The following is a 14634-nucleotide window of genomic DNA, read 5'->3' as shown; positions in this document are numbered from 1 at the left end:
GACTTGTCAGAAAAAGAGCATAAGCTAGGATTATCTGAAGTCATTTGCATTTGATTTTTTTCCCCTTTGCTGCAAAGTACTTAACAATCCACCCTCCTTTATCTATTGCCTTCCATTGTTAGTCTCTATTTTTCTGTAAAGTACCATATAAAAAAATACATTAAAAAAATATTGGGTTTTTGTTTTGTACTTTTTCATTTCTCCCAGAGACAAATTTTGTGGTTAGAGTTTTGCTTTTTGTTTGTTTGTTTTGAGTTCTGGGTGTTTTTGTTTGTTTGTTTTTTGCATTTGCTGGTACATTTTCAATGTACTGACCAGCTGCTTGTCTGTTTCATTGATCAACCGGTCATGGAAGACTCTCAGACACTCGTTCCTCCAGACTCTCACCATCTGGGTCACCGTCTGGAATCTACAGGATGGAAGGGGCAATATTAGCCACAGAAGAGCAGGCTGGATGCTACTATTTTCAGATGATTATACAGGGTGCAGAAAAGGACATATCTATAGTCCCCCACGCACCCACCCACCCTGGTTCCATATTAATTGAAACTTAGTGAAGTGAAGTGAAGTGAAAGTCACTCAGTGTCCAATTCTTCAGGCCAGAATACTGGAGTGGGTAGCCTTTCCCTTCTCCGGGGGATCTTCCCAACCCAGGGATCGAACCCAGGTCTCCCGCATTGCAGGCAGATTCTTTACCAGCTGAGCCACAAGAGAAGCCCAAGAATATTGGAGTGGGTAGCCTATCCCTTCTCCAGAGGATCTTCCCAACCCAGGAATTGAACCAGGGTGTCCTGCATTGCAGGCAGATTCTTTATCAACTGAGCTATCAGGGAAGCCCAAAACTTGATGGACACTAACAATTTAAATGTAAAGACTATAAGGTTGTCATTTATAGCTCCTCCTGCTGCAGAGAGAAAAAAGAACATTATTTACAAGTGATGTAAATGACTTGAGAACTTGATGGGACTCCTCTTCACTGGAATTTATGAATTTAACATCAGCTGCAGAGCCACTGGCAGCTCCTTTTTCTAAGAACCAGCTCTACCTGACCCCAATTCTGGGTCTTTCTCTGGTTTCTGGCAAAGAGGCCTCACTCCACTCCTAAATACCCAGACCTGCCCCCTCCTGAACTGCCATTCTGAACCTTTCAAGGGCACTGAGAGTCACTGTGGGCACGTGGAAAGTTCCTGATTCATTTTTCAATATTTTGTGGATTCATAATGTAAATACACAAAATTGGGACATTCCTGAAAATCTACATAGATGAAATATACATTAATGTAAATACACAATTCATCTAGTTTTTATGAGTAAATTTCTACACCAAGACTTAAATCCCTTCTGTCCTCTGTGGTTAACTTCTCCCAAAGACACATAAAATATAACCAGTTGGCAACTGGAAACAATTCAGTTGTATGAGTGAAAGGCTCCACTGGGCAAATTCCACCTTTAGAACTGAGAACAAATGGTCGGCACAGCATCCCCACCTCTGGGTTGAACACACCTGTCCACCTGGCCACACACCTGCCTCTCTTGGCTTCCCCAACCTTCAACTCAAGGGCTCAAGAGGCATCAAGTCTTAACCAAGCATTTGACTCTGTTCTCCATTTAACATAAACAAAAAGACACTGGGTAATTAGTTGACACACGGATTCACATCGCATTTCCTGATAGCTCCTCTGTCTTAAAAGAATAAGAGAAGCTATCATACCGATGAGGCATCTTTCAGTAAGATAAGACGAAACTCACCGTTCCGGGTTAGTGAGGACAAGACCGTTATAAATCCGTGAGAGATCTCGAAGGTTAAAGATGTAATGGAACTTGGATGGAGTGGGCGGCAGATCCTGAACAATGTTTTTGTAAAGAGTCAACGTGCAGGATGTCAGCTTGTCACTCATAGCCACGATGCTCTCATGAAACACCTACAGAATGAAAAGACCCGCCCCCCACACCGAGTGTCTGTCAATGGATGAATGGATAAGCAGAATGTGGTCCATCCATACCATGGAATATGATTTGGCCAGGAAGAGGAGCAAAACACTGACACAGGATACGATGTAGATGAACCTTGAAGACATCATGTTGACTGAAAGAAGCCAAACACAAAAGACCACATATTGGATGATTCCACTGATAAGAAGTGTCCAGAATAGGACAGTCCATAGAGACAGAATGCAGATTAGTGGTTGTCAGGGGCTGAAGGACAGAATGGAACAACTGTTTTGGGAGTGATAAAAATATTCTGGAACTAGACAGTGGTGATAGTTGTACATTATAAAAGTACTAAGTGTCACTGAACTGTGTACTTAAAACAGTTTTAATAGCTATCCTTACATTGCATGAATTTTTCTATAATTTTTAAAACATACTTTATTTATTATTTTACTTATTGGCTGTGCTAGGTCTTTGTTGCTGCACTGGGGCTTTTCCTAGCTTTGGCAAGTGGGGACGACTGAGCTGCGGTGCTCAAGCTCCCGACTGCAGTGGCTCCCCCTCACACACACCCCCCGCCCAGTGCTGAGCACAGGCTCCAGGCACGCAGGCCCAGCAGTTGAGGCTGACAGGGTTAGCTGCTCCGTGGCATATGGGATCCTCCCAGACTAGGGATTGAACCGATGTCCCCTGCACTGCAGATTCTTAACCACTGGACCAATCACCAGGGAAAACCCATCATAATTTTTTTGTGAGGAGGTAAGAAAAAAAAAAATGTAAGGACCAGAGAAACTAATCATCTGATCTGCTTTTGTTTCCCCAGATTTTCATATTAACGGACAAGTCAATATGATATGAAACCAAATCCCCAAACCAACCTTCCATCTGAGACTGATGTGACTTGCACAGACCTCACAGTTTTGGAAGCGAATGGCTTGCGGTAGGGCATGAACATGCCAGGTGCTCACCAATCACATCTGGCCTTCCCATACCTTTATCTTTCTTGCCTTGTCCCTCAAGACTTTGAGTGAGCAAGCTTGCTTTAGAAGAGAAATGCCAGGATCAGAGGTCATTATTTAAATGAAGGGGTTCCATTGTAAAGTGTGAAAATGTTAGTTGCTCAGTCATGTCTGACTCTTTGTGACCCCATGGACCATAGCCCACTAGGCTCCTCTGTCCATGGGATTCTCCAGGCAAGAATACTGGAATGAGTTGCTGTTCCCTTCTCCAGGGGATCTTCCTGACCTAGGGTCTCCTGGATTGTAGGCAGATTCTTTAGGGTCTGAGCCACCAGGGAAGCCCATTTGTAGAGGTCATGTAAATCATGGTGATGTAACAGCGGTAACTAGTCTCTAGTGAGTATCGGCTGTGTGCTGGGCACTGTGCCACACACTTTACATGCATTTTCTCCTTTCATTCTCTCAAAACCTCAGGGAGGCTGGTACCAGCATTATCTCCCTATTCTGGATGAGGGTAGGCATAGGAGAGAGCTCAAGGGACTTGCCCAAGGAGCAGAATGGGGACTGACTCCAGAGCCCACATCCTTTAGTTGGTTCACTGCTGTCACTCAAGGTGGTCTGTGTAACTCAGGGCCACACCATGATTTCCATGCACTCTAGGCACTTATGCCTTCATGGGCCACTTCCTCCATAAAAATATATTACTTATATATAAATATATACTTACATATTCTTTTATTACTTAATTATAACTAAATATATTACCTTATATATATTGTGATTAACTCGGTATAAAGATGAATATAATCCAGGCTGGATTAGATTGATTCCTTTCTTCTGATTTTGAGAGAAATTAAAACATGTTCATGGGCCTCTAAAAGCACCATGGGCTCTAGGCCTTGTGCTTACTGTGCCAAATGCATACATTGCTACCAAGTTTCTACCCAACACCAGGCCCTCTGGTTTAGACTTCTAATTAAGTCAAGTTACCCACAGCCTAAATGGGAGAAGAATTTGAAAAAGAATAGGACTTCCCTAGGTCATGTACACATTGCTATATTCAAAATGGATAACCAACAAGGACCTGTTGTATAGCACATGGGACTCTACTCCATGTTATGTGGCAGCCTGGATGGGAGGAGGGTTTGGGGGAGAATGGATACACGTATATGTATGGCTGAGTCCCTTCACTGTTCATCTGAAACTGCCACAACATTTTTAATCGACTATACCCCAATACAAACTAAAAAGTTAAAAGTTTGAAGGAGAAAAAAAAGAATAGGCCTTCCCTGGTGGTCCAATGGTAAAGAATCTGCCTGCCAATGCAGGAATATAGGTTTGATCTCTGGTGCAGGAAGATCCCACACGCCTCATAGCAACTAATGAAGCCCATGCACCCTAAAGCCCATGCTCCTCAACAATAGAAGACCCTACTCACTGCAACTAGAGAAAGCCTGCATGCAGCAACGAAAACCCAGCATAATCAAAAATACATGAGTAAAGAAAAATTTTTAAAAATAAAAGGAAAAAAAAGAATAGATTCATTCTATATGTAAAAAAAAAGAAAAAGTTACCGAGGTGTGGCCTTTGAGGATGGAGGAATAAATTAAGTGCAAAGATGCCTCAGAAGGAAAGGGAATGTTGAAGACACTGAAGAGTGAAGTAAATCTCGGATCGACTTCGTTGCGGCCTCCTCCGGCTTTCCCCATTGCCGCAATAAAGCCGAGGTCTCGGATGCTTTTACAGTTCAGCTCCTTCCCCCGGTCGTACAAGTAGCCTTTTTCCAACAGCAGTTTCAGCAGGGCAATTGGTTGCTGTGTGCCATATTCATCCACCTCAATTATTTTAAAGAAAAGGAAGAAGAGTGATATTGTAAAGCAGAACCCAGTAATAACTTTGCTGACCATCTCAACTAAATCCCCTGGAGAAGGGAAAGGCTACCCACCACAGTATTCTGGCCTAGAGAATTCCATTGACTGTATAGTCCATGGGGTCACAAAGATCAACTGATCAACACAACTGATCAACTTACACTTTCACTTTCATTTCAGCTAAATCCCATCTCTCCTTTCACCCTCAGAGCACTCTGGTTTGGGTTTAACTGGGCTTCTCAAAGTTTGCAGTTCCGTATATTCATTTGTAGTTGGTTTTTTTTTTTTTTTAATCTGTGTCCCTCTCTAGATTATAAACTCCCTGAAGGCAGGAACTACATATATTTTGTTCATCACTTCACAGCACCAGTCCCCATAGGAGATGCTCAATAAATATGCCAATTAGATGGATGGATGGATGGATGGATAAAAAAGTGTGTGGATTGCTGGCTGGATGCATAGATCGATAGATACATAGACAGATGGGTGTATGCATGGATATAAACATAGGTGGATAGATGTATGTATGTATGTATGTATGGATAGATGCATGGATGGATGGAGAGTTGGATGGATGGATGGATAGATGATGGGTGAATGGATGGATAGATGAATGGATGGATGGATAGATGGATGGATGCATGGATGGATAGATGCACGGATAGATGTATGAATGGATGGATAGATGGATGCCTGCATGTATGCATGGATGGACGCATGGATCCTGGCTTTGCAAACAGTCCATCTGGAAGATACAGTTTTGGTAGGGGAAATGGTTCTGCAGACATGATAATAAATTTCAATCTCAGTACTAAGAAAACTTTGCACCTCTTAGGCTCTGGCCCCAGAAACAAACTCATGGTGCCTGTGGACATTCCCTTTCCTTGGTAAATCTAGAGGAATTCTTAGGAAGTGCCTGCCCTTACACTTCCCATGTATGTGTGCATGCTCAGTCACTCAGTCATGTCTAACTCTTTTATGACCCCATGGACACCTACAGGACTGAGAACAGTAATTATTATCTAAAGTATAGCTCATCTGGAACCACTTACTCAAACATACACTGAACTATGTACACTGAATATAGTTCAGAGGCTGCCTACTACCTGCTTTAATCCTTGGAGAAACTAAGCAATGCATCTAAGGAAAGAGTCCCTCCAGTCACATGGTCCCCTAACCTGGCTCGCTGTAACCTGGCCCTACAGATATTGTGCAGAATAAAAACAGATGCTTTCATGTTTGCACAGACCCATTACACGGCCCCACCACTGCCCCCCCACCCCACCCCCTCGGCCTCACCAACCTTTGGCATGTTCATGTCATCCATGAACACCAGGAGGCGTTTCCCCATGGGTGGGCCGTAAGTGTCTTTGGTTCGTTTTTCCACGCTGGCTTCTAAATTTCTTTGGATATCCATGGACGTGGTACGGGAGGAGAAACTGACCATTAACACAATCTGAAACAGAAAGAGATTATTCCAAAACATGGTCTTTTTTCATGGTACCTACATGAAATATTTGATTGTAAGCTACCATCTATTTTACAGATTCACTGGTATCTGAACTAATTTTTTTTGCAACCCAATACGAGTCTGAAGTTCATTATATATTTTAACACTAAAGCAAGAATTCCTCTTCCCTTATGACGGGTTGTAGGAGGCAATAACTAGTTGCCAGGTGAACAGTGTGGACTGGGGGGCAATGTGGATTAGTTGGGGTGGGAGGGACTGGGTCTACACAGTTCTAACCAGGTGACCTCAGAACCATTGCTTAAGCTTTCAGAGCCTCCTTTTTCTCATCTGAAAGATGATTTTAATGACATTTACTTGGACTACTTCACAAGTGATTTTTATCAAGTCAAATGGAACATACCGAAGTGTTTTCAAAATGACAAAGCAATATTCAAATATAAATTACTATCATGCCTGCTACATCTTAATAAATAAGTCAAAGAGAGCACAAACATGGGTTTAGCAGATGCAAACTGGTATATACAGAATGCATAAACAACAAAGTCCTACTATACAGCACAGAGAACTATATTCAATATCCTGTGATTAAACCACAGTGGAAAAGAGTATTGAAAAAGAAAGTGCATATATATATATGTGTGTGTGTGTGTGTTAATCATTCAGTCGTGTCCAACTCTTTGCTACCCCATGGACTGTAGCCCACCAGGCTCCTCTGCCCATGGAGTTCTCCAGGCAAGAATACTGGAGTGGGTTGCCAATCCCTTCTCCAGGGGATCTTCCTGACCCAGGGATCGAACTCAATTCTCCTGTATTGCAGGCAGATTCTTTACAGTCTGAGCCACCAGAGAAGCCTATATAAAGAAATTATACATGTGTATATATATGTGTGTATATAAACACATATAAACTATATATGTGTGTATAAAACAGTCATTTTGCTCTACAGCAGTAATTAATACAACATTGTAAATAAACTATACTTCAATAAAAAAAAATTTTTTTAAAGAGAACACAAAAAACCACTCATCAGTCCTTGGAAGTAACTGCTGAGAGAAAGGTGAGGGAGGGCCCCTGATCCCTCTGTGGGGTAGACATTTTCATGCACATGTACTTGGGGTTTTTCCCTCACCCCTTCTTGGAGCAATTAATGACAGATCACTGATTAGTGGCTCCCATACTTAATTATGCATCAGAACCACCTGGAGGGATCTTGCCCCTCAGCCCAATGGGTTCCCATCCTTAGAGTTTCTGATTCAGTAGGTCCCAGTTTAAGCAAGTTTTCATGTGATGCTTACGCTGCAGGTCCAGGGACCATACTTTAAGAAGCCCTGTGGGACTTCCCTGAGGGTCCAGTGGTTAAGAATCCACTTGCCAATGCAGGGGACATGAGTTCGATCCCTGGTCAGGGAACTAAGGTCCCACATGCCTCAGGGAAATTAAGCCCATGTGCCTAGAGCCCATGCTCTGCAACAAGAGAAGCCACCACAATGAGAAGCCTGTGTATCACAACTAGAGAGTAGCCCCTGCTTGCCACAACTAGAGAAAGCACGCACGCAGCAACAAAGACCCAGTGCAACCAAAAATATAAATAAATAAAAAAGAACCACTGCCTTAGATAACACCCTTTTACTCGGTGCCCACGAGTGCAGGTACACCTGACCTGAACATCTGAGAATAAACGTGCATGTCTTTATTGTGAATATGTTGGGATGTGTCTTTTTTTTTTTGGTCTCACCTTGAGGCTTGCAGGATTTTAGTTCCTTGAGCAGGACTTGAACCTCCGCAGTGAAAGCATGGAGTCCTAACCATTGGACAGCCCAGAAAGTCCCTGGATGTGTCTTGTTGGGCCTATGAGCACCAGCGGCTGAGTCTCGGTGGAGAGGGGCGCAGAGGCTGGTGGGGGTGGGGCTACTGAAGTCAGATTTTCTTTGCCCGACTCCATGAACTTGTAGGCCCCTCTGGCTGTAAACATTCCTTGAGCGCCCTCCAGAATGGCATTCTTAAAGCTAAATAACCATGTTTGCACATGCCAGGACATGAGTGAGCTTGACCATCCATTTGGGGGCAGCAAGGCCCAATCCTGTCCTCATCCATTATGTGCCCAACGCAAACCCAGGCTGACCACTCCCTACCCCAGAGGGTCACGAGATTTCCCGGAGCCCCTCTGTCACACAAAGCACAGGAGTAAGGAAGAGTCAGAGAGGAAAGCAGTGGGAAGCTTTTCTCTGCCTGGAGGTTCCAGAAGGCCAGAATCGGAGTCAAGAACCTCAAAGATGGACAACGTTAACAAGGAACTGAGTAAGTGCGTGGACTGGGGACAAGTATGTGACAGCTGGACATCCCAAAAATCATGGGAAGCTTCTTGGAGGAGATAAGAGTCTTTACTTGGTTATAAAACATCAAGCAGGGAATGGGGTCTCCCAGGTGGCGCTAGTGGTAAAGAGCCCGCTTGCCAATAGTAAGAGAGGTGAGTTCGATCCCTGGGTCGGGAAGACCTTCTAGAGGAGGAGATGGCAACCCACTCCAGTATTTTTGCCTAGAGAATATCGCGGATAGAGGAGCACAGTGGGCTACAGTCCGCAGTGTCACAGAGTCAGACACGACTTAGCACTAGCACTCCCTGATGGTCCACTGGCTAAGACTCAGCTCCCAATGCAGGAGGCCCCGGTTAGATCCCTAGTCAGGGAACTAGATCCCACATGCCACAACAAAAGATCCCACATGCTGCAAATTAAAAAAAAAATCAAATAAAAATTGTTTAAAACCAGCAGAGTTGCAACAGTGAGCAGGTGGGCCATGTAGGACCACTCGGAGTACACAGAAAGGAGAAACACCACCCTCCTTCCTAACATCTCAGTGCACCTGGCACGTTCTGCATGATCATGTTCCGTGCATGGTTCATTTTCATGTCTGGCTCCCCTCTTAATGAGGGCAGACCTTAATAGCTTTGTTCACTGTCGTTTGCTCCAGAGTACCCAAACCCTCCCACGTCTGGCACATGGCTGGAGGAAGGAAATGAATAACCACAAAATGATGATGAGGAATGTAACTGCCAGCCTTCAAGATGACCCCCAATCATCCTCACCTCCAGGTACCCACACCCTGTGTAGCCCCCTTCTATGCTGCATCAGAGTGGGCCACAGTAGTGTCTCTGTGATCCACAAAATGTGGCAAAAGTTATGGTGTGTGTTTTCCTGGATCCTACAAAGCATTGTAGTATCTGCTTTTCTACCTTGGACATTTACTCTGAGGGAAGTCAGCTGCCAGGTCAAGAGGACAACAGCAGGTGCAGTGGTTAAGAATCTGCCTGCCAATGCAAGGGACACGGGTTCGATCCTTGGTTGGGGAACTAAGATCCCACATGCCGTGGGGCAACTAAGCCCATGCACTGCAACTACCGAGCCTGCACATCCTAGAACCTGTGCTCCACAACAAGAGAAGCCACTGCAATGAGGAGTCCATGCACCTCAACTAGAAAGTAGCCCCTGCTTGCCACAACTAGAGAAAGCTCGTGTGCAGCACCCAAGACCCAGTGCAGCCATTAAATAGATAAATGAATAAATAATCTTCAGGAAAAAGTAAAGAGTATGCCAGCAGTGCTTGGAGAGGCTCACATGGTGGGGAATTGATACCGAACATCTCAAAAGAGGATTTCCCCAGCCATAGTCAAGCCTTCAGATGACCTCAGCCCTGGTCAGCTTTACCATCTCATGAAAGAGCCTGGGCTAGAACAACCAGCTAAGCCACCCCCAGATTCCAGATCTGCAGAAACTGTGAGATAGTATTAGTTGTATGAACTGCTTTGTGTTGGCGTAATTTGTTATTTGCCCATAGATGACAGATACAAATAATGACTTACATTAGTCTCTTCATTCAGGTTTTTCAGGAAGTTGTGGGTAGTGGCTGTCTTGGATGTACCAGATTCACCAACCAAAAGAATAGGCTGCCTAATCTTAACCATTTGTTCCAGTGTCCAGGTAGTACGGGTTGTATCCACTGTATGAACTAAAGAACACATAAAGAATGAGAGCGTCACAGAAACACCAAGAAGGTGCCCATCGGGCAGCCCGAAGTTTCCCAGGATCCCACAAATCCCATAAGAATCATCAGCAAAATCCCAAGAGGTGACCTTGAAAACATATGTATGAGTGAAATCTTCTTTGGAGAAGTTCACTATGCCTAATGATTATTTTTAATAGCTTTACAGAGGTATAATTCACAGACCATAAAATTCATTCCAATATTAAGTGTATAATTTGAGGAGTTTGATACATTTATACAGCTGTGTCATCATCGCATACAAGTGTAGAAAACCCAAACTGTTTCAATATCCAATTCTGACTTATACTCAGGATATTGAAAACTCCCAGGATCTCTGCTGCATAAGTCACTTATCAAGACTTGTTTCCTGACCAACAACTTCCTCTGAGGGCTTCCCAGGTGGCTCAGCCTGCCAAGCAGGAGACGTGGCTTCGATCCCTGGGTCAGGAAGATCCCCTGGAGGAGGCAATGGCAGCCCACTCCAGTATTCATGCCTAGGAAATCCCATGGACAGAGGAGCCTGGGGGGCTATAGTCCATGGGGTCTCAAAGAGTTGGACACAACTTAGTGACAGACTTTCACTTTTTTCAGCTTCCTCTGAAGAGAGTATCAAACCTCCTAGTCAAGTCTGGCTTACTCCTACACTGGCAGTTTTAAATCCTGATTGGTTCCTGAGAAAACAAGTATGCTTCATTCTATAAGAACTCTATACCAACCAAAATCAGATATTCGTTTTGTGGAATATCTTGAGCCTCCATGATATCCAAATAGCCAGAGATGTGCATGTTACATACAGCTCAATACACAATATCAATAGTACACGACTTCTCAAGGCAGCATCTCTTACAAAATGCTGCCTCAGTCATTCCTCTTTCCCTCCTTCCTGCGTCCCTCCCCAAGCCCAGCCAGCTCTACGGGGCAGAAGGGAGCCTGTGCAAAGTGAGCAGAAGCAAAGGAGCACCCTACCCACCTCAAGCCCTGCCACCCGCCCTGGCAGGGAGGATCCACCTGCCAGGTGAAAGAGCTGAGGGGTATAGACATCTGAAGATGCTCACAACCAGAGGCACATAAAAGGAATCCAAAGTGCCACCCTCTTGGCAAAACCCATGGCTCACGTTCCCCAGTTTCTCCCAACCAGCACTCTGGGTGGGACTGAGAGCTCCACTGGGACCGCAGGATCTTCTACCCTTCCACACAGAATGAGAACCATATATGCTTAACCGAGGCTTCAGTTCTCACGTACCCAGGATGTCAACAAATTTCCTCTCGTGGGAATGAACATACTCCGGAACTAATTGATTCCACGGTATCCATTTCTTCTGTGTGGAATCAAAGTGAAAGTCATACAAGGTTGGAAGGTGACCTGTAATAAAAAGTGGTCAGTTTTGTTTTGATCAGGGACATGGAAATACAGAATCAGCTCTGGCTCATGCTTGAAATGAACTAATGCTATTTGTTCCCTGGAGAGCAACTTAATTGGATAAACTGATAGCTACAGATGGATGGATGGAGATAGATAAAGATGGATGGATGAATAAATATAAATAGACATAGATACACAGATACAAATGGATGGAAGGATGGATGGATAGGTGAAAAGTGAAAGTGTTAGTCACTCAGTCATGTCTGATTCTTTGTGACCCTATGGACTGTAGCCTACCAGGCTCCTCTGTCCATGGAATTCTCCAGGAAAAAGTACTGGAATCTGTAGCATATCCTTTTCCAGGGGATCTTCCTGACCCAGGGATCGAACCCACGTCTCCTGCATTGCAGACGGATTCTTTACAGTCTGAGCCACCAGAGAAGCCCAAACTGTTAGTCATTCCGACTCTGTGACCCCACAGACCTGCCAGACTCCTCTGTCAATGGGATAGGTAAATAGAGATAGATAAATATGGATGGATGGAAAAAAGAAGAAAGGAAGAAAGATAGATTTACATATAACCAAACTAGGGAACCCAGAAGAAGGCTCAGAAAGTCAGGCTCTGGAAGTCAGAGATGTGAGCAAGGTGAAAAGGGCTCAGTGAGGACACAAAGACTGAAAAGAAGGTCTAGGATCAAATCCTGATGTGAGGGAGGGGCCAAGGTAGGGGACTCAACAAAGGAAACTTCGCAGGTGTGGCCAGAATGGAGCAGGATGGAGGAAGACTTTTCAAGAAGGCAGAAAGTAGCACCACACCTGATACTGGGGCAAGGTCAGGCAGGCAAAGATCAGAAGAGGCCATCAGATTCAGCAACAAGGAGTCAGTGCGGGTGCTGGCTGGGAGCAGTTTGGGTGGAGATGTGCAGAAGGGAGGTGGGAGGCAGATGGTTGAGAAGCAGTGGGATGAGAGAGGAAGTAGCTCGAAGACAATCTTTCAGGACATGTGGCTTTAAAAGGGAAGAGGCAGGCACTTCCCTGGTGGTCCAGTGGCTAAGAATCTGAGCTCCCAATGCAGGGGGTCTGGGTTCAATCCCTGGCTGGGGAACTAGATCCTATACGCTGTAACTAAAGATCCTGCATGCTACAATTAAGACCCGGTGCAGCCAAATAATTTTTTTTAAAAAAAGGAAGAGGCAGAGAGACATCTCTAGAAGGGGCTAGGATTAGGAAGGCTTTACTGGAACATGTCAAAGAGCCAGTGGGACGGGGTTGGTAGAGATGGACAGAATGAAAATATAAAAGAGGAGAAAACTGGTGAAGCCAGGAGCCTGAGGAGGTGGAAGGCAGCAGATCTCAAAGCTCAGGGCACGCTCAGCTTGGCCAAGAGGAGGGTCTCCTTGCCCCTAAGAAAGGAAGCAAGAGAAGATAGGGGCTGGAAAAATTCTTATCTGACAGTGTGGGTTTTTCCTGTTCAAAGAAGGAGGAAGGTCATCTGCAGAGATAGGGGCGAGGGCCTGGTGGAGATTTGGAGAAAAGGGAAATGAATTACCCCTGTGGGGATAGGAGAGGGAGTTCAAATTCAAGACTGAATTTATGGAGGTGCCAGGAGTTTGATCCCTGGGTTGGGAAGAACCCCTGGAGAAGGGAATGGCAACCCACTCCAGTATTCTTGCCTGGAGAGCCCCATGGACAGAAGAGGCTGGCTACAGTCTATAGGGTCACAAAGAGTCAAACACAACTGAGCAACTAATATTTTCACTTTCAGTCTTCATAGTGATTTTCTCAGTACCATTCAAGCCCTGGGGAGGCAGAGAAGGCAGGCTTGGGTTATCTTAGACAGATTCGACAGAAGGGCAAAATTAGGCAAGAGGACCAGGAAATTTAGGCAAGAGAGACTGAAGTAACAGGGCAGCAGAAAAGGATTTAGAAGGTTCAGAAGGTGGTAGGAAGACAGGGAGGGGCAGGGGATAGTCCCCACGAGGCCAACTGAGAACATATGTGGCAGGAGTCACAGAAGCTGACGATGGGTGGGGAGCGGAAGGTATAACTATGATGTAGACAGAACAGTATTGAGTGTTATGGGCTAGGATGAGGTCAAGGGACCCGGATGCTAGAGTTGAATGCAGAAGGCATTTGGAAATGGGTCGCCTACAGGGCCATTTCAAGTCCTCAAGCTGAGGGCAAACTAAAGGCGAAAGACCAGACCGGGATCAGCATCGTCTCTGAGCGAGGGGTGAAGCTGCAAGTGGCAGGAGCATGCAGCCAGCATAACTGGGAAGTTCCCCCCGGAAAGGAGACTCAGGGTTCTGAAAAAGTACAAGAAAACTAGCCCCCAAAAGACCCCAGACTTTTTTTTTAAACTACAACTTGCCTTCTGGGGAGAAAGCAGATATACATATACATATATATATATATATGTATATTTATTTATTTATTTATTTTTATGTATTTACTTGGCTTCGCCAGGTCTTAGCAGCAGCATGCAGAATCTTCAGTTGCTGCATGAGAACTCTGAGTTGCAGTACATGGGATCTAGTTCCCTGACCAGGGATTGAACCCAGGTCCCCTGCATTAGGAGCACAGTGTCTTAGCCATTGGGTCATCAGGGAAGTCCCAAGACCACAGACTTTTTTTTTTAATTAATTAATTCATTTTAATTGGAGGCTAATTACTTTACAATATTGTGGTGGGTTTTGCCATACATTGACATGAATCATTCACAGGTGTACATGTGTCCCCCATCCTGAACCCACATCCCACCTCCCTCCCCATCCCATTCCTCTGGGTTGTCCCAGTGCACCAGCTTTGAGTGCCCTGTTTCATGCATTGAACTTGGACTGGTCATCTATTTCACATATGGTAATATACATGTTTCAAAGCTATTTTCTCAAATCATTCCACCCTTGCCTTCTCCCACAGAGTCCCAAAAGTCTGTCCTTTATATCTGGGTCTCTTTTGCTGTCTCACATATAGGGTCGTCATTACTATCTTTCTAAA

At 44.8% G+C, this 14634-nt stretch overlaps 1 protein-coding gene across 2 annotated transcripts in view; it reads right to left on the bottom strand.

Annotated features, from left to right (window-relative positions):
• DNAH10 (dynein axonemal heavy chain 10) overlaps positions 1-14634 on the bottom strand; it is a 156979-nt gene that overhangs the window by 61177 nt on the left and 81168 nt on the right. For both annotated transcript variants that reach the window (XM_081540402.1, XM_081540403.1), the window contains 6 exons: positions 11518-11637; positions 10093-10238; positions 6066-6218; positions 4466-4726; positions 1750-1922; positions 316-409 (listed from right to left, as the gene is read on the bottom strand). In XM_081540402.1, the coding sequence (XP_081396528.1) occupies positions 316-409; positions 1750-1922; positions 4466-4726; positions 6066-6218; positions 10093-10238; positions 11518-11637 (947 nt within the window). The remainder of the gene's footprint in view (positions 1-315; positions 410-1749; positions 1923-4465; positions 4727-6065; positions 6219-10092; positions 10239-11517; positions 11638-14634) is intronic.

Source organism: Giraffa tippelskirchi, chromosome 11 (assembly GCF_054371585.1).
Source record: "Giraffa tippelskirchi isolate mGirTip1 chromosome 11, T2T-mGirTip1v1.2.pri, whole genome shotgun sequence".
Lineage (NCBI taxonomy): Eukaryota > Metazoa > Chordata > Mammalia > Artiodactyla > Giraffidae > Giraffa > Giraffa tippelskirchi.
This window is presented reverse-complemented; position numbering and strand designations above follow the sequence as displayed.